At 42.3% G+C, this 27,579-nt stretch overlaps 1 protein-coding gene across 2 annotated transcripts in view; it reads right to left on the bottom strand.

Moving 5' to 3' along the window:
- The window catches only part of Bmper (BMP-binding endothelial regulator), a 248,005-nt gene that overhangs the window by 47,600 nt on the left and 172,826 nt on the right, over positions 1-27,579 (bottom strand). For both annotated transcript variants that reach the window (NM_001135799.1, XM_087560859.1), the window contains 1 exon segment: positions 27,075-27,411. In NM_001135799.1, the coding sequence (NP_001129271.1) occupies positions 27,075-27,411 (337 nt within the window).

Below are 27,579 nucleotides of genomic sequence, written 5' to 3'. Positions count from 1 at the left end.
TGCTTTTAGTTTCCTTCCAATGCCATCCAGAGAGAGGAGGAACACGACCCAAATTGAATCTGTCTTCTCAAGGCTTTGCTAAGAAAGTCCAGAGCCGGACAAGGGGCTGCATTGTTCCGGTGGCATGCTCACAAAATGCTGCCAGCCCTGCAGATGCACAAAAATGTGTCTGGAATTTACGTGGCGCGATGGCCCCGACAGCTCCTATTGTATGCGACATGCCTCGAATTAAAATACATCTGCAAAATGAGATTTACAAAGACTAGCAGTTGGGAGAAGCATGAGTCTACCTAATACGCTCTATAGCACACTCTAAGAACACCGGCGGAAGGCGAGTGGTATCCCATGCCTCTCTTCTCCACTGAAGACTGGGTGCCTCCAGCCCTCACAAGCGATCCACATTGCAGTTACTCACTCCTACCCAGAAGCAATTCCTAGCAGATCCAGTGCAGATTACTGAATGAAAGAAAGCAGGCTAGACTACAAGAGCCTAGGCATCTCTGGGTATCCCCTCCCCTGAAAATCCACCCTACCTAATCTACTTTTTAACTGGAAGTGTGTTTCTAGACCCACCCCCACACAGATCTGTCAGGCTGGTGATGGTCCTACCTAGGCAGTTGACTGGGAAACTGGTTCATCATGGGAGGGACAGCCAGGGAGAGGACCTAAATACATGGGAGCAGAACGTGTCTGAACTTGCTCAGGGCCCTCTCAGTCACCACTATGTGAGTAGAATACCCTTAGAGGCAGATTGGGTGGTTAATTTGGTTTCTGGATCACATTTCTATTTCTCAGAGGTTCTAGAAATTTCTGGAGAAAAAAAAAGGGGAAAGTGGTCCTGAGTCAGAAGTTACAAGATCCCGTGAGTATCGTCATGATGCCAAAGCTGGAGGTCCACACGGCAGTGTGCTATCTGCCTCTCTGCGGAGCATGTCCTCTGGCATATGCTAGATGTGCTGGGAGAAGAGGATGACAAACATGAATGACAGATGGTCTTTTTCCCCAACAGCTCATCTCTCTGGAAGGAAGCTGTCACATAGAGGAATCCTGGTAGCCTGTCTAGCAATAAACAGAATTAGGATATAATTCAGAACAATTGAAGTGCTGGTGGGAAAGGAAGAGGAGCAAACTCGTAAGCGTTGAAGGTAAAGGCTTCGAGGGCTGGTGACACGGATCAGTGGTTCAGTGGGGGAAGGGGCTTACTGTTCAAGCCTCTGAGTTCAATCCTGGAACCCACATGAAGTAGGAGAGGACTCCACAAAGGTATCCCCTGACTTCTGCAAACACACATGTATACACACACACACACACACACACACACACACACACACACACGCTGAAAATAGACATAGATAGCTTTATTTTATTTTGTTTTATTTTATCTTGTTAAGGCTTAAAGGAAATGATCCTTGGAACTAAGCCAGAAGAGTGAGAAGGAAGGAAGGAAACATGGAGCAAATGATATAAACAAGGCATGCTCCTCTCTCCTCTTTCCTTAGAAAGCAATCAAAGGTGGGGAAGGAGGTTAGGGTAGGGGACACTAGACTGATGAAGCTAGAACATTGGCTAAAAGGTCAATCAGAACCATTGCCTATTTTGGGCCATGACCCCAGCTCCACAGTTCAGGACGTGTTTGGAGCACACAGCGGGTGAGTGTGACGACTTTGAGTAGAGACCGGCCCCACACACCTACACTCGGTCTCTTCAAGGCCTCGCCGGGAGGTCTTTTCTTTCATTCAGTCCTGCAGTCCCTATGCATATCTCTGTGGCCATACCAGTTTTGTGTTTTAACCACTCTTACTTTTTTGTTTCTTCCTCATTTCTTTTCTCATTTAAAAATGTGGTTTCCAAACCTTCTAGACTGGCAAAACCCAATAGAGATTTCATTTTCCCTTCAGGAGGGAAGAATGTCAGAAATAACTGCTCTACAGCTTATGGGGTGCTGAGTGTGCATTGAAAGAAACACTTCTCTGTTAGCCATAACTAGACAGGAACACAGCCTGGGGATCCAGAGGCACCCAGTGAAGACCAAGGAGAAAATGTACCACTGTTTGCGCAATATACAATCTCAAAACATATGGTTTCAGGAAACTTCTGGGTAGGCAGCAAAGATGCCAGGTCCACTCAGAATCCAGTGGTGGTGACTTTGTACTTGGATGCTAATGGAATGTGAGGGCCAGCTCCCTCCCTGTGCAACACACTTATTTCATCTCATTTCAGCTCTCTACTTCCTCAAGTTCTGCTTACATGTGAGACGTGTTTCTCTTCTTTCCTATGATAACACCCAATGCCCTTCCCCACCTGTAAAGCCCTGTGTGCCTCTTATGGACATCATCTCTTCCCCTTACTCTGTCTGTTTCCAATATGTGGGACTCTCGTTATTCCTCAAATTCTGCAAGTTCTTTCACTCAACCTACAGGGATCTCTACACTTAAGCACGAATGGCTCACTTCCTTCAAATCTCAGCGTGAAAAATGACCTTGTTTGAGTGACCTTGCCTGACTCCCTCTATAAAAGTCCTGAAATTCCCAGTGTGCTTTTCCATCTCTTTCCACATTCTGCTTTCTTGTGTGCATGAAGTCATTCACACCTCTACATTAGAGAAAGACATAATTTTGTCGTCTAAGCCTAATGGGGTTCTTGATACATACTTCCAGTAGTTGGGATTAAATAAGAGTTGACTAAGTGCTTTACAACAGGACACAATATGAATTTCCATTCCCCCTGCAGAATACCTAGCATCACTATGTAAGAACACCTCTCTCTGCTCTCCCTCTGTATGCAATTAGGGTGGGCCTCCTCTGTTAATCCAAGATCTCCCAATCTAAATACCTGTGATACATTTCAGCACCTACCTTAGATCCGCTGAACCAGAAACTCTGAATATGTCACAGACAGTTTTCAGAGACCCTTCCCCAACTGCAGTGACTGGTTTAGGCATGACTACAAGGCCCAGTCAGAGCCAATGACAGGCAAACCTTGTGGGGTTCATGAGGAGGAAAGACTCACTAGACTGTATAGTTTATCTGAAGCTATAGACTGACAGAACAGGAAGGAAGGCTGAGCCAACCCTGAGGAAGCAGAGGCCAGAGCAAGAAATGCACCAACTCAAATGACCCATCTGAAACACCGAGTCAACTCATATACTTGGTGACATCCATCTAGCCTCTTAAAGCTGTGTGATTGTCCCAACATAGACAGCCCTGATTTGGGTTTCTAGTCTAGATAACAAAAAATGATACCAAGTTAACAGAAGCAAGCAAAAAGAATATGCTGCATTAAACCTAGAAAGAGGGGCATATGGTCAAGGTGTAAGGCAGGGTTCCCATTGCACACTGCCCTTAACAGGATTCTCCATCATCTCAGGTACTTTGCCCCAAGACTGATGTTAAAAGGCCCTCTTATCTAACTTTGTGATGTTAAAGAGACAGAAAAAAAAGTGCAACAATATGGATGAGCAGGTGGGCCACCAAAGCACAGAGTAGGTCACAATTATGAGGAACGAAGCTCAGGAATTAGAGCACAGGACTGATTGGTCCAGGAGGGAAGTGAAGAGCAGTGCCCAAGGGGACTGTTATCTGGGTCTACTTTTGATTACAATCTTATAGGTCACATCTGCAAAGACCCTTTCAGTGACATAAATCTGGGTGACTACATTCACATAGCTGAAAAGTATCAATGAAGGTGCACAATTGCCTTGTTCAATCTGTGTAGCATTAATTACTTCTTAAAAAATGTTTTGTTGCTAGGCAATGGTGGTATGTGCTTTTAATCCCAGCAGTCAGGAGGTGGAGTCAGAGGCAGTCAGATCTCTTAGTGGGAGGCCAGCAGCCTGGCCTACAGAGAAAGTTCCGGCACAACCAAGACTACATAGAGAAGTCATGTCTTGGTGGGGAAAAAGTATTTTAGGGTTGTTTTTTGTTTTTTGTTTGATTGTTTTGTCAATACACTTTCCATCTGAGGTAAATAATACCAATGACAGCCAGGTGACCGGGCTATAAGCTACAAACACTGCTGGTAGAGTTGTGAGGGTAGAGTCTGGTTCCAACGATCTCATTGAACACTCACCTGGGTAGATGTCTCTGCTTGGGCAAGACAATGATGACTGTATTAAAATAGGTAAATATAGATTTCAGTGTATTTGCAAGCTTTCAATGAAGAGTTGGGACAACTCTATCCTACAGCAGATTTTCTTTGTAAAATGTCTTCGTCCCTGACTCAGTAAGGAAAACAAACTAGGGGCTGGCAAGATGGCTCATGAGGGAAGGTACTTGCTTCTAAGACTGACTACCTGAGTGTCATCCATGGAGACCACATGGTGGAAGGAGTTGTCCAACTCCCACAAGCTGTAGTTTGACCTCTACACATGTGCTGTGGCAAACACACACACACACACACACACACACACACACACATTTTGCTGCGGCCAAGCATATATTTGGTATTCCAGGAATCAACAACGTATATGATTCCATCTGCCCCTCTTCAAAATACAGTGATAACACTTCATGGTGTCCACTACATTCCACCCAAGACACATTGCCATGCTGCCCACTCATTAATTTTTCAGTGTTGATCTCAGTAATCAGATGGACTGTATAATACAGAGGTACAAGGGAGGTGATGTATGGAAGCCTAGGGCACACAGGAAAGGGTAAGGCCACTGTGTGTAATGTTTGTAGTGCATGTTAGGAAACACAATAGGTTCAGAGTTTAGTGCTAGCTTGTGGCTTCAGGCATTCACTGGGGGTCAGGGAAGGTACATCCTGTAGATAAGCAGGGGTTAGTTAATTATGGAAGCCTTTTGAGAGCAAAGAGATAGAGCAAAAAGAAGACCAGGGAAGAAAGACAGAGCTCCCTTAAGCCATGCCGAGATTTCCATGTAGAAGGGCCACAGTGTTCAGAATTGCTGACTTATTAATATCATACCAGGTAGGAACACTTTAATTACAATGTGAAACAAAAGACAGCTTTTTAAAAAACGTCCAAAGCAGAGAAAAATGAGGAAGCCTAAACAGTTCCTAAAAGAAAAAAGGATATGAAGAAAAATAAGACAGGAAATGGATTGAAAACACATAGCACTATGAACTAAGCCTCCATTGTGAGTCCGGATATTGTATATTATCTCTAGAATCAACAGTGTGAAACCAAGAAACCCTTTTAATTGAAAAGGGCCACCACTTTGAAATATGCATTGCATATTTTTTTAAAAGGACGGAATTATTGAACATCTGGCCAAGACAAACCATGGCATAACTCTTCCATTGTTTGAAGAGAAATTTGGTTGAAATAAAACACCTTTTAATTTTTTTTCCTTGGCCAGGAATGTACCTCAGTGGTAGAGCGCTTACCTAACATGTGCCAGGCCCTGGGTTCAATCTCCAGCACGGGGGAAAAAATCCTTAAAAATAAAAATGAATTATAGTATTCCAAACATTGGCAAAGCCCAGGTGTTTCAGGTAAATTTTTAAAAATGCCAAAAGGGTGAAGTCAGAAGCAGGTCTTCAGGAGGAGCCATGAGTATGGTCAAAGGCACGGGCTCTGGATCAATTCTATGTGCTCCATATCTTGAATTGGCCAGGTTCTTGTCTGATAACCTTGGCAAAATTGTTAGCTTCTTTGGGTTCTGTTTCCTTAATCAGTCGAAGGGAAACACTACTCAGGTTAAGCCTTTGCCCTCTGCCTGCCACACAGAACCAACAAGCCGTCTTCTTCATTGCAGTATCAATGTTTTTAACAGTGTAAGGAATTCTTCTATGCTTCTCCAAGCTCTAGATAAAGAATATCCATAAACAGGTACCCTTATCTCCAATACAGAAGGCAGAGACCCATTTTCTAGAGTAACAGCCTTCCACAGTTAGTCAACCCCTGATGCAGACCCAGAATTCCAATTCCTGAAGTAAACCCAAAACCAAGCTTTCCTCAGTCCATGTTTGCCACTCAGGTCAGTAAATCCTCCCGGTGGCCACAAAACTTTGGGTCAGTGTCTGTGCAATGTCTTTTCTCCTGGCTTTGATCACACAGACAAAATGAAGCCTCTAATACCCTGGTTTCCTTTTCATATGGAAAAGCGTTCAGGGTTTCTGCAAGGTCTTCTTGCCCATGTGCTCTGAGGCTCTGAAGCACATCCTACTTTCCTGTACACATGGCCACTTGCTGTGGATGAAGAGCGGGGGGCTGGATCCCCCCTCACTTCAAACTCCAAAGCAAGGTACGTCTAAGTCCTGTGAAACAGCCCTTTCATGTTAAAAGGAACAACTCCACTATCGACACCAGATTTCCCAGTTCCTTGCAGAACATTTATTTCTCCACTGTCTGTACTCATTGGCCAGGCTCTAAAAGCTTGACACCTATACAGAGGAAGTGGGCCCTTAGAGGCACATCCTGTAGGCTGCTCTAGGTGCACAGGAGTGGGCTTCCTGTGTCTAACAGGACAGCTGGGCCCCAGATACAAAGCCCATTGTAGCTAGCATTTTTCATCTCTTACAGGTCCTAGGCAGTTCCCATGTGATCCTTGTGCTGGCCTCTCTGTGGGAAGCCGTTTAATAAATAGGAGAACGTTGGCTCTGGGTTCTGATTCTGGTATTGTCATTATGCAGCTCAGCAAGTGTGACTCAGGATGGTAATAACTTTGTGATGTCAGAATCAGTAGCCAATTTGCCTAATTAATTGATTAGTTAGTTAGTTTATTAGCTAACAGAAAAGAGCATTAAGGGGTTTACTTGGGAACCTTGACCTTAAACTTTACACCAGGTAAGTGCCACTTTTAAATGGCGAAGTTTAGCTCCTAACCTTCTACTCAGGAATTTCACCACAGAGGGACAAAGGAAATCTATCCTTCCTCAGTCAAACAAACAAAGAAAATAAAACAACAATAGCAAAACAATGTTTTTGCTAAAAATTTTAGCAAAACTAAACTCTCAGGGAATTAAGGCCCCAGAGACCCCTATGAGGCTGGAGACTGTCCCCGTTGCTCCTATGCCAGGAACTCATTGGAAGTAACAATTCCCCATCTAACCTTCACCTGCAGCCATTCGCCCTGAGTTGTCTTCGTTCGTCTAATGTTTGAACTGCTGACATAATACTCAGAATACGTCACCGGTACTTAAAACAACTATTCGGTAAGTAAATAGTCTCTCAGTGATCTCTTACATACAACAGGCTCCTAGCTAATGTTACAGACATCAGAGTTCCCCCATTATGCCTGATGGGTATGGGGGTACACTGATGCCCTTGCTTTCTGACTTAACACAACCGGAAAGGTGAGGGCACATTACCCATCTTTCCACCGTAGTTCCCACCAGACTTTCCCCAGCTTCCTGACTTTGACCATGAAGTCCATCTGCAATAAACGGAATATTTCCCTTGGCATTTTCCCCAACCACACACTTCTTTTTGCTCGCTGATCCAGCATATGCTCTTGATTTCAACTACAGAAGTCAGCTACCTCCTCCACGAAGTCCTTGTTCCACAGCCATACATTCTAGCACCATTCGGCATGGCCTTTGTCAGAAACCGCACCCTGCCTGTGAACACTCCTGGTTACTGCCTCACCCAGCCTCTAGCCAGAACTGCCTGGTGCGAGCCTGAGGACCTGACTCATTTATTTCATCAAGGAGCCCATGCCGAGCGAGCACCCTCCAACAATTCTTTATTTAATTATTCAATCAATCAATCTTGACTACAAAAATAACACCTGCCCTTTTTACTTTAAAAAAAAAAGCGATACGTAACTGCTTTGCCTCTTTATTAACTATGGATAATTAACCATTTACCCAGAAAAAAAATTTTTTATTACAATGCAATCTTCTCAACACTTTCTCAGTAAAACTGAGACCACCAGGTCTTTAAACAAAGCTTTTTAAAATGTCGTGCTCATGAATGGCTGGATCTCAGCTACACCACAGTCTACTTGTGCTCAACTGGCAGGACAGGCATCCCTGGTACTCTTGTGACATAAAATTTCCCATGACCCAAGGACAAAGTGTTGGGGCGTCCAGAGATACAAAGGCCTCCCATCTGCTTTCACTTTTATACAGCCCCCGTGGACTTAACTTTTGTCAACTGGATGGGGAAATAGAGTCCTGGCTGGCTGTCACATGCAGCCAGTTCCCAAGCTATGCCCTGAGCCCTGCACGCTCCCAGAGCAGCAGGGGGCCAGCGTGCCTTCTTTGAGAAGTTCACGGTGCTGCCAGAATGCCAGTTGATTTCACAAGAAGCTGTGCCTGACTGACCGTGTGGATTCATTGAGTCACAGTGCTAGACTCAGAGCACATACAAGTTCCACCCGGCCTGTATGTAGCCCAGTGGAAGTCAACCTATGGCATGCATTCTCCAAGAACACCAATCCCCGGGTACACTTGATCCTGAAGAGTGTTGGCATCCTGCTAGCTATCCCATTTTTTCCAAAGGGCAGGCTGAAAGCACAGGCACAGACCTGTCTCCACGAAAGCAAGGCCTCACCGGCGCCGTGGCTGGTGCAAGTGACCTCAGTCATTCTGTCTGGGATTCACAGAAGAAACCTCATGTAGCTTCATGAGAACCAACTGGGTCAAGATAGCATCTCTTCTTCCCAATGAAAACTATGCAGATTCGGAGGGACTAGAGCCCTTAGCCATGGCCACTGTCACTTATTGCCTAACTTGTTCCAGAAAGGATTTAAGTCAGCTTACAGAGTGACACGCACAGCGAAATAAAATGTAATTTAGCGAATGGGAAAAACAGGAAAGATAAAAATGAAACCAGGTTTGAGATTAATTTTTGAAATAAAAGCCATGCCCTCAAGTTGTGTTCAGTCAATAGAAATGGGTCACAGGCCTGGCCCTGAGTTGTCTGATAAACACTGGGAAAATAGAGAAAAGTGCTGTCTGTGGTTTAAAGATATAGACCTTTTCTCACAGGGAGAGCCTTGGAGCCCCCTCTGAGAACCTTTTAATACTTACTTCACACACAATATCCAATAACTTACATTTTCCACCTAGTGAGGAGCAGACTTAGGGCAAGAGAAATCTAAGGCGGTAAGATACGCACTAATATGAAGAGTCAAGCTGCTAAGAACAAGCTTTTCCCCACCAAGAGGTCCTTAGGAAAACCACGTCTAACTGCAGTTGGCACTCCAGTAACCTCCAGTTATATAAACGTATAATGACACTCATGCCACTGTTGAAGAAAACGAAGGATATTGGTACCAAAAAGGTTAAAATGTATCAAAAATCCTTTCTTTTCCCACACCCTGAATTGCACTCCTAAAGATAATAAATCAAGACGCACGATTTCTCTGCTTGGCCCCCAGCCTATAAGCCTGTTAGGGGTGGGTCCAACGTTCTTTATGGTCAAATCCATCTATTCCCTCTTACAGAATTAGTTATCCCTTCTGCACCTTCACATCAGCGCAGTACCAGCGGTTGAAGGAATTTATGAAGAACACATTGCAGAAATTCTAGCCCATTCCAAAGTAATGTCTGGTTTTGTTTTATTTTATTTTAGGACAAGTATCAATTTCGGCACAAGATAGGAAGTTCTTCCAGATGGTCTAGAAATGACTGTGTATAATAAAAGAAAAACACTTCTTCAAGTGTGCACACCAGAAGGCCTAGGTCACTCAGAAGGCAAGCCCCTCACCACGTAGTTTTATATTTCAGTGAGAGAAATATTAATGATAAACCAGCTTGACACACACTTATTCTGTGCCAGGATGGGTGAGGGCCCAACACACTGAGTGCCATATGTGACTGTCACCACAAGCCACGTGGCAATGTGAGAGTCCCTCTCACTGCCTCTGCCTCTACCTGGGCATCTACCTAAGACTCCAGAAATTCATCAGCCCATTGCATTTACTCGCAGGTAAAGGAGCTCAGAAGGTGACTGGCCAGTTCGGTTATAAGACATATTTGAGAGCTCTGCCACACCCCTTTCCCACTTCCTGCTATTTTCTACAAACTTTAGCTTGTAGCAAATTCCCGTGGGGGCCTGTCTTCTTCACCACAGGAACTTTGACTGTGTCCTCACCAGGTCTCCCCATGCTAGCAGTGCCTAGTGATAATCATTTGCTTAATTCAAAGCCAGCTGCCTTCATTCCTACCTGTCCCATAACTCTGCTATCTCCGTTGTACATACTGGAGCTAGGGATAACCTCGTCTCCCATTTTTAGCTAGACTCTCTTTCTTCTCATCTCTAGTTCGGTCTCCAGCAGTCATGCCTAGCACAGTTCCGGGCCCATAGTAGATACTCAATGAAAGTTGTGAGAGGAAAATGAAATTAAATCATAAGTTTTTCTGGAGCACATAGCAAAAGTAGAGCATGTGGGTAGAATCCGGAGCAGTGCTGACCACACTTTTCCACAGGGAACCAGACCAGGTGTCCCTGTCATCCCTGACTCTCCAGTCCCATAAGAGGTTGAAGTCTCTCCTCTCTTGGTGCCCCCATTAACTCTACAGTGAAATGAGAAAGTCACTACTTATGTAGGCCTCGTTCTTATAGATCCACATGGCTTTTCATCTGTAAATAATGTAAATAATGAGAATAAATGATGTGACACCACATCGCTGCCTGCTTGCCAAGAAGTAATCAGGCCGTTCCCTAAGCAGCTAAGAGAGATGCTACAAAGTAATTAGTGTTTTGCGTGCCACAATGACACTTGTTCAAATCTGTGTTCAAAGGCCTCTTCTAATTGTATCTCAAAGGTAATTTTCTGAGGAGAAACATGGTAAGGTTCTAGAATGTTTACATTTAAAATAAACTCAATGCTAAAATTCTAAAATCAAATTGAAATTGTATTTAACCTTGAGATAGAAAAGTCTTGTAATGAAGGATTAACCTTGACCAAGGAGTCTAGCCTCTGGAATATCTTGTGTATCAGCAACATCCCCAGCCAAGGCCTTTGATCACCTGAGAGTTTAATGATGGAATTTAGAATGAGAGGGTGAAGCCATGGAGTAAGAGTTGCTCCCTCCAGATAAATTAGAGACAAAGGGTGCCATGTTAGACTTCCAGGGGTCACTTTGGATAGAACCATCAGGGAAACTTCTTCCTATGGCTGAAGTGGAGGAGAATGAATGAAAGGCTGGAGAGAAACCCACTCTACGACTTGAGGTAAAACATTAACAAGGCAGAAACAATATGACATCATGGGAAGAAGGCTAAGAAGTACCAAGGCAGAAGGCCAGTTGGTACATCCAGGGGTACATTGTTGTGCTACTAAAATAGGAGACTAATTTGAACTCCTAAATCCAACTGAGAAAGGCCAGGACAGAAATGTCCATGAGAGAAATTATTGTATACATTGTGATGTCAGACTGAAGGAGAGGTGGAACTGAAGGTCCAGTGACATAAGAGTGAACTAGAAGCACCACTGAGATTCGATTGCACTGTGATGGGGAGTTTTATGTCTCCTTGACCCAGGCTAGAGTTATCTAACTTGATTAAGGAAACCTCAATTAAGACAATGTCTCCCTGAGATTTAGCTATAGGATATTTCCTGGATTAGCATTTGGTGGGGAGGGCCCATCCCATTGTGGATAGTGCCATTCCTGAGCTAGTGTTCCTGGATCCTATAAGAAAGCAGGATGAGCAGAGCCAGGGAAACAATCTAGAAAGTAGAACCCTTTCCATGTCTTTGGCATCAGCCCTGTCTGCAGGTTCCTGCCTTGTTTGAGTTCCTGCCCTGACTTCTTTGGATAATGGACTACAGTGTGGAAGTGTAAGCCAAATAAATCCTTTGCTCTTCTACTAGACTAGCTTTTGATCATGATGTTACATCGTAGCAACATTAAGTCTCAGACAGGCATCATATTGCATGCAACTGGCCATTGTATTGGAAGACCAACACAGTAAGAACCACTCACAATTCTGGGAGCACTAAATGGGCTTAGAGGCTCTGCTACTTAGTTTTTATTGTCAACTTGACAGGACAGAGACACCTGAAAAGAGGAACCTCACTGAAGATTGGCTATGCCCATGTCTGAGGAATTGTCTTGATTAATGATTGACGTGGGTGGATCAGCTCAGGAAGAACCATTCCTTGGGCATGTGGGCCTACTCTGAATAAAAGGGGTAACTGAGGATAAGCCTGAGAATGAGCAGTAACAGTGCTCTTCCATGGTTCCTCCCTTTATTTACTGCCTTGGCCTTAGTGATGGACTATTACCTGAAAATGTAAGCTGAAATAAACCAGAGCCTCCTTCCCCAGTTGCTTCTGGTCCTGATTTTTGTCACTGAAACAGAGTGCTGACTAGAACAGAGGCAGAGGCTGTGCTCACTTGGAGAACTATAATCCTTCAAAACATGGAAGGTAGGTACTTAGACAACACGTGATAAATGAGCCTGAAGACCAAGAATGAGGGCAAAGAGAAGTCCCATCAGAAAGGACCGAGATGCAGAAGGAAGGCGTGCTAAGACAGCGGGCCTTGTGGGGCTGCTTCTGAGTGAAAAATAAAAGTTCAGAAAAGATTCCCAGTGAACCTAAACTCCAGGACTGAGAAAGACAATAGTAATGCAGCACAGTGAGTGTTAAATGAGAAACACCACCAGGAGCCCTCAGCCTGATAAAGAGCCCTGGCTGAGACCTGAGCAGTACCTTCAGCTTAATCAATACAACAAACAGACAAATAAGCAAACAAAAACAAATGAGGGCATATCCAGGAGGCAGGAGAATGGACAGGGACCGGGTTCTGGGTTTGTATTCTGTACGTGGTAGCCTAGACTAGGTAGTGGGATTGGGGCTGGAGTTAGGAATGAATAATTGTGAAAGCCCTAATATCAGAGAAAGTGTTTTGAACTTTTAAGCTGGATTTCTAAGACTGAAATTGGTAGTTTAAACAACATAGGTGTCTAGTGCTACCTGGTGCCAGGATACCTTCATCCTAAAATCAGTGTGATTAACTCAATGGGGGAACAAAATACTCACAGGAGGAAATACAGGGACAATGAATGGAGCAGAGACTGAAGGAAATGCCATCCAAAGACTGCTCCACCTTGAAATCATCCCATATGCAACTACCAATCCCAGTTCGCTATTGTTGATGCCAAGAAGTGCTTGCTGACAGGAGCCTGATATGGATGCCTCCTGAGAGGCTCTGCCAGAGCCTTACTGATATAGATGAGGATGCTTGCATCTAAGCATCAGACTGAGTACAGGGACCCCAATAGAGGAGTTAGAGAAAAAACTGAAGGAGCTAAAGGGGGTTACAACCCCATAAGAAGAACAACAATAGCAACCAACCAGATCCCCCAGAGCTCCCAGCAACCTAACCACCAAGCAAAGAGTACATATGGGGGGACCCATGGTTCCAGCTACATATGTAGCAGAGGATGGCATTGTCTGGCATCAGTAGGAGGAGAAGCCCTTGGTCCTGTGAAGGCTCTTTTTCCCAGTGAAGGGGAATGCCATGGTGTTGAGGTGGGAGTGGGTGGGTGGGAGGGGGAGCATCCTCATAGAAACAGAGAAAGGGGAATTGGGAAAGGGGGAACAGGGAAAGGGGATAACATTTGAAATGTAAATACATAAACTATCCAATTAAGAGGAAAAGAAAAGAAAAGAAAGGAAAAGGAAAGGAAAGGAAAGGAAAGGAAAGGAAAGGAAAGGAAAGGAAAGGAAAGGAAAAAAGCAGAGCTAGGCAAAAGAAAGCCATAACTACAATGCCACAGTTTACAATGAGCATGATCTTTAACTTGGAACTCTAAATCAGTGGCAATACTCAACAAACATTATAAGAGTGCTAAAAACATTCCAGGCATGTTCTTCTCTGACATAAGAGAAATCGACCTGGTTTTATAGAACATAGCAAGTAGTTTGATATGATTTTTGAATGTAAACATGAAGTCAGTGTTCTTTATGTATATATCTCCTCTTGCTTCGCAATCAATAGTTAGCTTCATTGTGAGAAAACAAAGTGGGCTTTTTATGAGGCTTCTGATTACACCTGAAAGCAGGCCACGGGCAGCCCATGACCCCACAGACACTATCATGATGCCCTTTTCATGTTGCACATTCTCCTGTCCTGTCTTACACCTCCTGCCTTCCATCATCTCACTGGAAAGGCACATACCTATAAATCTTCTGGTGTTACTCAACTCCTCACAGTTTGTAAAGAGCACTGTATGGAGGAAGAAAAGCATCTCCTAGTCTGGGAATCCCCAGAGGGTTCCCCAACATAAACAAGTAAAAGCTCCTCCCAGCCCTCTTCCATCCCCTAAGGCAGTGGTTCTCAGCCTTCCTAATGCCATGAACCTTTAAAACAATCCTTATGTTGTGGTGATCCACAATCATAAAATTATTTTTGTTGCTATTTCATAACTGTAATTTTGCCATTGTTGTGCGTTATAATGTAAATATCTGTGTTTTCCACTGGTCTTAGGCTACCCACAACCGACTGATTGAGAGCTGCTGTTCTAGGGACTCTGCCTATTGGTGTGGATCAAGGGTCCCCCAGATCTTTCCTTGTACTCCCTTTACTTCATCTCTATTCCTTTTTGATACTTGCTGGCTCTGAGAACGCTCTCTACCAAGGACCCACAGTGGCTACACTAGGTTGGAACTCAAAAATAGAATACTCACTCAACAAAGACAAGACTAGATCGATAGCTCCATCAAGAAGTACTCTAAATATTGTGACTTCAGATACCTAGATCCCAGAACAAAATCACAAGCCTGAACAGTCAAGGTAATATGCCTCCTCCAGAAGCCTACTGCAAAAAGTCCTGAAAAAAAAAATGCTGAATCGCAAGATAAGGACTTCAAAATAGCACTTATGAATATGTTCAGGAACCTTAAAGAAGGTATGATAAATACCTTAATTTGGCCTATAAAACACAAATATTCAATAAAATAATGAAAACAATTCAAGGTATAAAAGTAGAATTTAACAAAGAAATAGTATCACCCAAACTAACACAAAACTGGAAATGAAAAACTCAGGATGTCAACTAAACATCTCAGAGATAAGTATCACCAGTAGATTAAAAGACATGTAAAAGTAAATGTCTGGTCTTGAAGACAAGGTAGAAGAAATGGAATAGGTCAGTGAAACAAAATATTAAATCTAAAAATAAAAATAAATAAGGCACAAAACCTTCAGAAAAATTTGGGACACCATGAAAAGACCAAACCTACAAATAATAGGTATAGAGGAAGGAGAAGTCCAAGTCAAAAGGTACAGAAGATTTCTTTAACAAAATCATAAAAGAAAAATTTTCTAAATATAAAGAAAGAGATGCCCATCAAGGTGCAAGAAATAGACTGAACACTGAAAAGATAGAACTAGAAAAGAAATTGTTTATGACACATAATAATCAAAACACTAAATGTGCAGATGAAAGAGAATAGTAAAAGCTGCAAGGGAAAGAGACCAAGTCACATATAAAGGCAGGCCTGCTAGAATAACACCTGCCATTCATAATGGAGACTCTGAAAGCCTGAACGGCTTGTATGGACGTTCTACAAGATCTGAAAGAACACAGTCCAGTCTATTATACCCAGCAAAACTTTAAATCACCATAGATAAAGAAAGAAAAATATTCCATAATTTAAAATTTTAATAATTTCTCTCCACTAGTCCAGCTCTATAGCAGGCACTAGAAGAAAAGCTTCAATCTGAAAAGAAGTTTAACTACACCAAAGAACTCACAAATAATCCCAGAACAGAATCAAAGGGACAGACGGGGCTACACAAGAACAACAACAACAAATAACAGGAATCAATAAACACTTAATACTTCTCAATATTGGCAGTTTAATTTCCCCAATACATAGACAAAGACTAACAGATTGAATTGGAAAATAGGATCCATTTTTCTGTTGCATCCAAGAAACACACCTCATCATCAAGAATAGACATCACCCCAAAGTCAAAAGGATGGACAAGGATATTCCAAACAAATGGAATCAAGATGGGAGCAGGAATAGCTAACTTAGCATCTGACAAGATAGACTTCAAACGAAACCAGTCAGAAGAGATAGAGGAGGACACTACATACACTAAAAGAAAAATCCACCAAGAAGATATTACAATTCTAAAAATTAACACGCTAAAGCAAAAAGAAAAAGGAAGAAGAGACACTACTACAACTAAAACCATATATGGACCCTCACACAGTAATTGTAGGTATCTTCAATACCACATACCCACCAATAGACAGGTTACCTAGCAAAATATCAGAAAGGTGCTGGAGTTAAGATTCCACTCCGAAACTGAATATACCTTCTTCTCAGGAGCTTGTGGAACTTTCTCCAAAATTTACTACATATCTGGACACAAAGCAAGTTTCAGCAGAAATAAACTTTCTAAAAAAATGCACTGAGTCCTATCTGACTATCATGGGTAAAGGCTGGATATCAACAAAAACAGCAAAAGAAAATGTATGCACACTGAACAATTCACTACCAAATGAAAACTGTGCCAAAATAGAACTCAAGAGAGAAGTTAAAATGTTCTTAGAATTGAAAAAACAAAACAAAACAAACAACACACAGCATACCAAAATCTATACAACATAGAGAAGGCTATTCTAAAATGCAACATCATGGCAATAAATGCCTACATTAAAAATCCAGATAAATCTCAAGTTGGTAACTTAATAACATACCTGAAACTCTAGAAAAACAAGAAGAAATAATCCCTAAAGGCAGGAGATGGGAAGAAAGAAACAATCCCAGGGCTGAAGTCAATGAAATAGAAACAAAAGCAAACACACATAGAATCAATGAAATGAAGAGTTGGTTCTTAAGAAAATCAACAAGATTAACAAACTCTTAGCCAAATAAACCAAAAGATGGAGATAAAAGATCCAAAATAATAACAATAGTGATGAAAAGGTGGACATTACAGCAAATACTAAGGAAATCCAGAAAATCATAAGGATATATCTTCAAAATTTCTATTCCACCAACTGGAAAATCTAAAAGAAATGACTGAGTCTTGATACATATAACCTACCAAATTAAGGTAAGATGAATTTATCAATTTAAGCAGATCAATAACCTCCCAGTGAAACAGAAGCAATAACTGAATGTCTCCCAACCCCAAAGAGCCTGGAACCAGGAGGATTCAGTACAGAAATGCACTAGAATTTCAGAAGAGTTAATGATAATATTCCTCAAATTATTCTACAAAATAGGAATTGGGGACACTGCCTAATTTTTTATGTGTACACTATTACACCAATATTTAAACCACACAGTGACCCTCCAAAAGAAACAAAATACTAATTTCCCTTTTGAACATAGATGCAAAAAGTTGTGAATAAAATATTTCCAAAATGAATTCAAGAACACATTGGAAAGATTATTTTCTGTGATTGAGTAGGATTCATCCAAAGACACAAGGATGGTTCAACATATATAAATTAATAAATGTAATCTATTACCTAAACAGACCAAAAGAAAATGGAAAAACACATGGTCATCTCATTAGGTGCAGAAAAGGCCTTTGACAAATTTACTGTAACTTTATGATAGAAGTCTTGAAGAAACTTGGAAAACAAGGGACGTACATCACATAAGAAAGCAATTAATACCAAGAAAAAAGGCATGGCCAACATCAGCCTAAACAGAGAGAACTCAAAGCTTTCCCACTAAAATCAGGAACAAGAAGACAAGGCTGTCCACTTTCTTCATACCTATTCAATATAGTATTTAAAGTCTTATCTAGAGAAATGGAGCATTGGGGATTTACTCAGTGGTAGAGCGCTCGCCTAGCAAGCGCAAGGCCCTGAGTTCGGTCCCCAGCTCCAAAAAAAAAAAAAAAAAAAAAAAAGAAAAAGAAAAAGAGAAATGGAGCAATAAGACATCCAAAGGCCATCAAGTGGACAGAAATAGGAAAGAAGTCAAAACATTTTATTTACAGATGCTATGATTTTATACATAAGTAAAGACTCCAAAAAACTTACACAGTTGACCAACACTTTCTAAGTAGGAAAATACAAAATTAATAGACAAAAAGTAGTAGCCTTCCTCTATAGAAATGACAGACTCAGAAAGAAATCAGAAAAGCAGTACCTTTCTGAGTGGCCTCCAAAAATAAATCTAAGCAAGCAAGTAAAAGACTTAATAAATAAAATAAATAAAAAAAACTTTAAGATATCAGAGAAAAATGTGAAAAAGTTACCAGACGATAAAAAGACACCCAAAGATCAATAGGAATATTGTGTAACTCGCCATCATACCAAAGGCAGTTTACAGATTTAATGTAGTCTCCATCAAAATTCTAACATAATTTCACATGGGAAATACACACACACACACACACACACACACACACACACACACACACACACAATTATTAAGACAACCAGAACCACTGAAAGTATTACCATCCCAGATTTCAAGATGCATTACAGAGCTATAATAATAAAAACAGCAAGAGACTGGCATAAAAACACATTGATCAATGGAATCAAATTGAAGATTTATACATTAAGTTCACATACCCACACATGCCTGAGGTGGCATCTTCAATAAATAGAGTTGTTCAAATTGTAGGGTTGTTTGTTGAAGAATGAAAATAGAACCATATCTATTGTACTGCACAGCACTCAACTCCAAATGGATCAAGGACCTGAACAGAACACCATATATCCTGAATCTGATCAAAGAAGCAGGGAACAGGCTTTAACTAATTGATATAGAGAAGGACCTTCTGAACAGGCAGAGGCATTAAGATCAACAACTAATATGTGGAAGCTCATGGAAGTTTTGTATGATAAAGAATACCACCATTCCAGGAAAACCTGAGTCTACAGAATGGGAAAAATATTTACCGATTGTACATCTATTGTCAGTATCTAGAGTGTATAAAGAACTAAAAAGAAACTGAACATTAAGAAAACAAACAATGCAATTTAAAACGGGGTACAGATCTAAACAGAGAGCCTCAGAAAATGTCTCAAATGATGAAACACAAAAGGCTGAGAAACACTTAAAGAAATGCTTCAGATCTGTAGCCACCAAGAAAATTCGAATTAAAACTACTTAGAGTTCATCTTACCCGAGTCGGAATGGGCAAGATCAATAAAACAAATGACTGCACATGCTGGCGAGGATGCAGGGAAAAGGGGGACACTTCTTTATTGTTGGCAAGAGTACAAACTGGTACATGCATGTGGAAATCAGTTATTGCTTCCTCAGAAAGTTGGAGCTTAGTCTCCTTCAGTATCCAGCAATACCCCTCTTGGGCATACAGCCAGTGGACTCTACATCCTGCTCCAGAGACACTTGCTCATCCACGTTCATTGCTGCTTTATTCATAACAGCCAGAAATTAGAAACAGCTAAGAAGTCCATCAACTGATGAGTAGATGAGCAAATAGTGAAAATGTGGTAATTTACACAATGAAGTAATATTCAGTTGTTAAGAAAAACAAAATTCACTGACAAATGGATGGAGCTAGAAACAGTCTTCCTGCGTGAGGTCACCTAGACCCCCCCCCCAAAAAAAAAAAACAAATATGCTCTATATTCTCTTCTATGTAGAGGCTAGCTTTCAGCTTTTGATATGTATGCTGCAATCAATATAATCATAGAAGTTGGGTACACCAGGGGGAAGAAGGGTATCTCCCAACAGGAAACAGAATATAGTGTTGTGGAGAGATAAAGGAGAAACTAGAATCCGAGGATTAAATTGGGGGTAGGGGAGGAGCAGAATGAAATAGGGAATACGGGTAGGGGGAAAAAACATTTAATGCCTTTTGAAAAACCATATGCAAGCCTACTACTGTAGAAGCTTCCTAAACCACATACATTCGTAAAAGCCATTTAAATGAAGTCGCCATACAATGGGGAAGATAATGCCCCAACTAGACATCTTTTGCCATCAAGTAAAGCACCCAGTGACAGGAAAAGTGTATATTTTCTTGATTCATTGGCCAAAAGTGCCCCGTGGGACCACTCAAACACTGGATGTTGTTGTCAAGGCTACTGGTCGCTCTTCACATCCTAATGGCAAAGGCCCTATGGGCCCTCTTGCTGAGGAGAACACTTACTTATGGAACTGAATATGGAGAAGACTAACTGGTGCTCAACCAGTAGCTTTACCCCAACCAACTAGCACACATGGTTCTGGGAGATATTCTGTACCCTACCAGAGGAGAAAAGTAATCATCAATATTACCCAACTATAAACCCTGTGACCTACGACAGCAACTTGCCTGTGATACCCTGTTCTAACAGTGGCACAAACGTTATGGGAACAATTTAAAATTGGATTTAAGGCCCACTTCACACTAAAGTGCCAAAGAGCCTGAGGCTAGAAAAGCTACAAGACTAGGGGAAAACCTAACACCATTCTTCTGCTTAAGGAGCATAGAAACAAGATGATTCGTAATGGCATACTGCTCTGTGGTGGCTTAAATGACAACGGTCCATTAGGCTTATATATCTGCATGTTTAGTCCCCAATTGGAGAACTGAAGTCTCATTGGGGTAGACTTGGAGGTTTAAAAAGCCAAGGCCAGGTCCAGTGTCTCTCTTTCTGCTCACTGTCTGAGGATTAGGATGTAGCTCTCAACTACTGCCCCTGCATCGGCTGTCTGTACACCACTACAGTCTCTACTGTGATGATAATGGATTAACCGTCTGGAACTGGAAGAAAGACCCTTGAGCTAAATGCTTTGTTTAGTAAGATTTGACTTGGCCATGGTGTCTCTCACAGCTACAGAACAGTAAAGTGACAGGCATCCTATGCCCATGGTCAGTGCCTCGCTTAGCTCTAACCAGCGAAGTTCCTTCCTGTAGCAGTTGGAAATTAACAGACCCGCAACAAGTCAATGTGGAAAGAGTGAGAGACTCTAGAGAACATAGCACTAAATGGGATGCTTTCCTCAAACCTCTCCCCTTAAAGCTTAAGGACCTGCACAGAAGAGGATGTATAAAGATTGTAAAAGTCAAATGCAGGGGACAACTCCAAGGCAGCAGTGTCTCCCAGACATGACAGGACTGACGCACATGTGAACCCAGAGATTATGGCACCAGGCACAAGACACGTTCAAGCTCAAGCCAGATAAGATCCTAGCACTGAAAAGGGGGAGGAGTCCTGGCTCTAACCAAGAAGCTATTTACAAGTGATGCCTTCTGAGAAAGGACAAATCCATCCTCTCCAATGTAGTGTCATTGGGTATAATCAAGCACATACAGGGAAGGCCCTAAGACCCAGAGTACTTGACCAACACGAGAGAATGCCATTGTTTTTGTTGGGCCTTTTTTCTTTTGGCCTTTTTAAAAATATATTGTTTGTTTGGGAAAGAAAGCATAAAGTTGGTTGGGTATGAGGTGAGGAAGATGTGGGAAGAATTTGGGAAGGGTTCAAAATATATAAAAATATCTTTAAATTATAATAATTTTAAAGGATTGTGCACTGGGAACCACCCCCCAGTAAGGAGCATACAAGGATGCTGTGGCCTCTAAATATCTGGACTTCACAGTACTTCGCGTTCACATCTTGACTTCTCTACAATGGAATGTGATCCTGCTCTCACTTCAAAGTCCAACACACAGTGGGTGTTGTCTTTTCCAATACTTGCCCATACTGTGTGCCAACTTGTATTCTGACCTCTGCCCCCCAGACTACTTGGGCTGGGTCTGTTTGGGAAACTCAATGGTGGTGGGGAGAGGAGTTGACACTGGCTGAGTCACTGTGGGAGACAGAAGTACCTACTGCTCAGTTGGCATCTGGGGCACAAGGAGAAGCAGCGTGAGGCTGAGGGAGATGTGAGAAGGGACAAGGTATGAGCTGCCTCACCATTTTTCTCAGAGAGGACAATGTGTGAATCTGGATACAATGCAGACCTGTTGTCTATCACTTCTCTGCACTCTACAATCCCTCCAGACTCCAAGGATATTTCAAAACACACCAGGAAATAAATGATGTAAAATGTTACTGCCATGTGACTATTTAAGGAAAATGCAAGTAAGAAACTTAAGTCTTAAGACACCATGTCAAGGGGCTGGGGATTTAGCTCAGTGGTAGAGCGCTTACCTAGGAAGCGCAAGGCCCTGGGTTCGGTCCCCAGCTCCGAAAAAAAGAACAAAAAAAAAAAAAAAAAAAAAGACACCATGTCAAAACACTCAGCGTTTTATATAATCTGGTACTAATCGTTTTGTGCCCAGAGATATTCAATTTTCTATTCAAAGAAATTTATTGTAATTACAAAGGATTTGAGCATATCTCAAAATTTGGTATCAGTTTAGCCCAAGGATCAAACTGACATCTGAATACAAATGAAACAGCATAATCTTAAATGTTTCCCAAAGGAAAAAAATTAAGCATTGACTAATATGCGTGTATCTCTTATTCCTCTATAAAGTGGTAATTTTTGAATGTTTAGGCAATAGACAGTTTATTAGCAAAGATACTGAATTAGGTAATAGGCCAAAATAAAAGAGCTCACGAATCCCAGACTTTTCAAAGATAAGTAATTCGGAGAAATAAAATATTTTGTCTTTATAGAAAAAATTATCACACATAGGAATTTGCTTTGTGCAAAGTTCCATGAACTTAAGAATACCGGGAAGAGAAAACACTATAAGACATATGCTTCACCTGGAAAAAATTTCCTGAACAAAACACCAATGGCTTATGCTCTAAGATCAAGAATCGACAAATGGGATCTCATAAAACTGCAAAGCTTCTGTAAGGCAAAGGACACTGTGGTTAGGACAAAACGGCAACCAACAGATTGGGAAAAGATCTTTACCAATCCTACAACAGATAGAGGCCTTATATCCAAAATATACAAAGAACTCAAGAAGTTAGACGGCAGGGAGACAAATAACCCTATTAAAAATGGGGTTCAGAGCTAAACAAAGAGTTCACAGCTGAGGAATGCTGAATGGCTGAGAAACACCTAAAGAAATGTTCAACATCTTTAGTCATAAGGGAAATGCAAATCAAAACAACCCTGAGATTTCACCTCACACCAGTGAGAATGGCTAAGATCAAAAATTCAGGTGACAGCAAATGCTGGCGAGGATGGGGAGAAAGAGGAACACTCCTCCATTGTTGGTGGGATTGCAGACTGGTACAACCATTCTGGAAATCAGTCTGGAGGTTCCTCAGAAAATTGGACATTGAACTGCCTGAGGATCCAGCTATACCTCTCTTGGGCATATACCCAAAAGATGCCCCAACATATAAAAAAAACACGTGCTCCACTATTTTCATCGCAGCCTTATTTATAATAACCAGAAGCTGGAAAGAACCCAGATGCCCTTCAACAGAGGAATGGATACAGAAAATGTGGTACATCTACACAAAGGAATATTACTCAGCTATCAAAAACAATGACTTTATGAAATTCGTAGGCAAATGGTAGGGACTGGAAAATATCATCCTGAGTGAGCTAACCCAATCACCGAAAAACACACATGGTATGCACTCATTGATAAGTGGCTATTAGCCCAAATGCTTGAATCACCCTAGATGCCTAGAACAAATAAAACTCAAGACAGATGATCAAAATGTGAATGCTTCACTCCTTCTTTAAAAGGGGAACAAGAATACCCTTGGCAGGGAATAGAGAGGCAAAGATTAAAACAGACACAGAAGGAACACCCATTCAGAGCCTGCCCCACATGTGGCCCATACATATACAGCCATCCAATTAGACAAGAAGGATGAAGCAAAGAAGTGCAGGCCGACAGGAGCCGGATGTAGATCGCTCCTGAGAGACACAGCCAGAATACAGCAAACACAGAGGCGAATGCCAGTAGCAAACCACTGAACTGAGAATAGGATCCCCGTTGAAGGAATCAGAGAAAGAACTGGAAGAGCTTGAAGGGGATCGAGACCCCATATGTACAACAATGCCAACCAACCAGAGCTTCCAGGGACTAAGCCACTACCCAAAGACTATACATGGACTGACCCTGGACTCTGACCTCGTAGGTAGCAATGAATATCCTAGTAAGAGCACCAGTGGAAGAGGAAGCCCTGGGTCCTGCTAAGACTGAACCCCCAGTGAACTAGACTGTTGGGGGGAGGGCGGCAATGGGGGGAAGATGGGGAGGGGAACACCCATAAAGAAGGGGAGGGGGAGGGATTAGGGGGATGTTTGCCCGGAAACCGGGAAAGGGAATAACACTCGAAATGTAAATAAGAAATACTCGAGTTAATAAAAAAAAAAGAAATATGCTTCACTTTGTCACAAACACATAGGAGTGTGTGTGTGTGTGTGTATGCATGTATAAAAAAGAGAAAAACTTTCCTCTTCATTAGCAACAAAAAGATACATTTTTGACAGATGAGCAAAAATAAACAAAATAAAATTCCAACACTATTTCTGCTAGTGGTGAGTTCCTATATCAAGGCAAGAACTCCTTGTCCTATAAGAACTCTTAATAAATATATCAAGGCCATAATTCTGACAACATGTCAGGTTGACTTCAGAAATTCTATCTTGTGCTTTCAAATACACTAAGAAACACTTGGTAGGTATGGTGGGTCATGTGATTGCCGTTTTTGTCTCTCCTCTACAACAGAAGTCATGGCACAAAAATGGCCAAGCAGTCAGTGTTGTGAAAGAGAAACTGTTCATTTTCAAATAGTTCAAGGTTTTGTCAGTAAGAACCTAAAAACTCGGGTCTCAGTGATGGATTCAGGAGCTACCAGCAGTTACAGAACTGAACTCAGGAATGTCCCCAACAAACATCAAGGACATAGGGTAAGGACACACAGTGGGTTTGAGCAGTCCATCTGCCATGTGCCAGCATCACCCTGTCCAGTGCCTTCATTCCTCAGAACAAAGATTTAACCAACGCTACATGGAGCATGTGGAGCTCCATTGGCTTCATGGAGGTTGCCAGCTGGAAAGTAACTGGTCCAGCTTCTTTCCACCATGTAAGTAGATCATCCTCAGTCCCCTGCTTTAGGAAGTCTATCCAGAACCCTGCAGTTAGGCCTCTCTAGAGCACCAGGGAGCAACTGTCTCTCTGCATGGGACTCCATTTCTTTCCTTCTACGAAAGGAGGAAAGCCCAGGACATACCCAATATTGTCCCTTCCACTTCAATATGAGGGAGGACACATCCTTCTGCTATGGAGTCAGGGTGTCAAGTAGGTTTATGTGGCTGGCATGGTTGTCTAGATCTCTGGTCCTGTCATTTCTAGGGAAGAGAAGAAGACCCAAGGCCATCCCGCACCAGACCATGCCAGCAACAGATAGAAAATAAGCCCAATTCCCTACTACATCCTGCCTTAGTCTACCTGTACAAAGAACTAAAGAGCGTGCCTGAACTTGCCCAGGCTGGCCACATCTAGCCTCTGATACAAACATCCTCTGCTATGTTGCTGTAGCTGCTGCAGAGCTCTTAAAGGACAGAAGAGGATAACCACCTGGCCACTGAACAAGTCAACTCTTTCTGATTCTATGCATTGAATTGGTTTCTTGGGATATCTGCCAAAGCCACACTATTCTGCTGATCTCAGAGGAGCTTAACACTAATTAATTCCCCAGAGGCAAAAGACATGGGAATTTGGTAGAAGACCGATCTCCATAGCCCTGCTGTCCAGTTATTGTTTTCAGTGAAATCTTTTGAAAAGATAGGCAGATGAGGCCTGGGAAGGTACAGCCTCTCCATCCTATTTACAGGAGAGAAAAGAGTCCAGTCCGAGCCTTCATCTAGACTGGGAGAGCTTCCAAAGGAGGCTCTTTCCGTTTGTCTTCTAACTGACAGAAACAAAATGGTGGTAGCCAACAGCTCCAGCACCTCTAGCTTTTTGGTTCAAAATCGTATTAAATAGGAAGAACAATTCCTGTTGTCTCGAATTCACAGATAGATGAAGCAAGGCTTGCACAGGAACGTTGAACGGCCTCATGGTCCTGAAAACTGGGAGTCCACAATGCTAATATTCTTAATTGCTTTGCTCTCCCAAGCGCCCCTGACCCCCCCTCTTTAAGATTCCAAATAAAATATGGGTCATCCAGATGGTTAACTCATCCATGATCTCCAACTCTGACTCAGTAGGGAAGGGGTGGAGCCAATCTCAGGGGCAGAACAAAGGGGAAAAATAAGGGAAGCCAAAGGATTCAAATTATAACAGGAAAATGGCTGAAAGAGTGGAGCGTATGACTAGAGCCAAACGGCTTGGCAGATTCAGCCATGCTTGGGGATGTGTGATGACAGGGACAGTCTTTTTCCATCCCGCTTTGGGTTGCCTTTATAGAGATTTATCTTTTATGTCCAAAGATCAAATTAAAATAAAAAGATCACATTTAATGAGAGCTAAGGGAAATAAAGTGGTGGCAATTAAAGAGTAAAAATAACCTCTCTGCGGTTGCAGACCACAGGAGTTTCCTAGTTTTAAGAGCCACGGGCAAATCACTTAAACAAGGCCTTCTGAGCTGCATTCCTCTCATGTTTCCTCACACGCCCATGGTGGTTAGTGTTATAGGCAGTCATGACTCTTGAACTCCTGGAATTGTGTAGGAACCAGGAGTGCAGCAGGCCAACTCATCAACTTCTGGAGCGATCCTGTTGCAAGGAAGTCAAAAGCAAACCCCTCTGCAGGGAGCTGCTGGGTGTTAACTGGAGGTAACAGGGTAGAAAGGACAAAAGTCTCCATCTTAATGCCATGCTTCCCTCCTCCATCCTCGAGCCCGTCTTCTACTGTCCTCTGACTCTGGACATGTAGTGCCATGTTGATCATAATCCAGCTCTGTATTTTTCCGTGTGCAGACTGGATCTGAACAAGACCACGAAGCACATGTATATTGTTTCTCAGGCTTGGGATAATTGAGCTCACTTAACCACAAAACAGAGGCCAGGATGATCCGAGCTGAGATTCAGTCCATGCCTGTACTCAACAGGCTTGCATTCAGGCTAACTCCCAAAACATACCTTCAGCTTAGAAACAACTTCTTATAACATCTGTAGACACAAACAGTATTGACTAGAGAAGACACACCTGGAATACTTTATGAAATTTACCAATTTTAGAGAAGAGGAGTTGCTTAGCAGAAAGAAGTGGAGGTGATTACCCTACAGTTGAAGGCCTTACTTGGCATACCAAAAGATTTGGTACATTTGGTTCCAAGGTCAAGCATGCTGTCAATCTATAATCCCAACCTATCTGTCAGCACATTGCACTTACCGGTAGAAAGTGGTATAGTCCACTGTTGAGTGGCAGGTCTGGAACTCCCAGGACTTGAGTTTCTGGCACTCTCGATGGGCTCGAAGCTTCACCTTCACTGTGCCCTGACATAGCTCAGGCACTGGTTTTCTCTGTGGTCTGTTGCAGAATTCATTGGATTCCACCCTCCATGATTCAGCAAAGTCATCCACATCAAACTTGAAGTTTCCATCTCCACCAATCAAGTCATCGCGTTTATGACCATTGTAATTGCCACAAAGACCACAGAGCTTGCCCTTGAGATGAGGGGCAGCCATGACCTCCACAAAACTGTCTCCATCCCACGATATCTCCAAACCTAGAAGAGGACAAGAGGATCACTCACTCTAGAACACTGCAATAACCCCCAATTGTTTGCATCTTTTTTTTTTTTTGGTTCTTTTTTTCGGAGCTGGGGACCGAACCCAGGGCCTTGCGCTTCCTAGGCAAGCGCTCTACCACTGAGCTAAATCCCCAACCCCAATTG

Source organism: Rattus norvegicus, chromosome 8 (assembly GCF_021556685.1).
Source record: "Rattus norvegicus strain SHRSP/BbbUtx chromosome 8, alternate assembly SHRSP_T2T, whole genome shotgun sequence".
In the NCBI taxonomy this organism is placed as follows: domain Eukaryota; kingdom Metazoa; phylum Chordata; class Mammalia; order Rodentia; family Muridae; genus Rattus; species Rattus norvegicus.
This window is presented reverse-complemented; position numbering and strand designations above follow the sequence as displayed.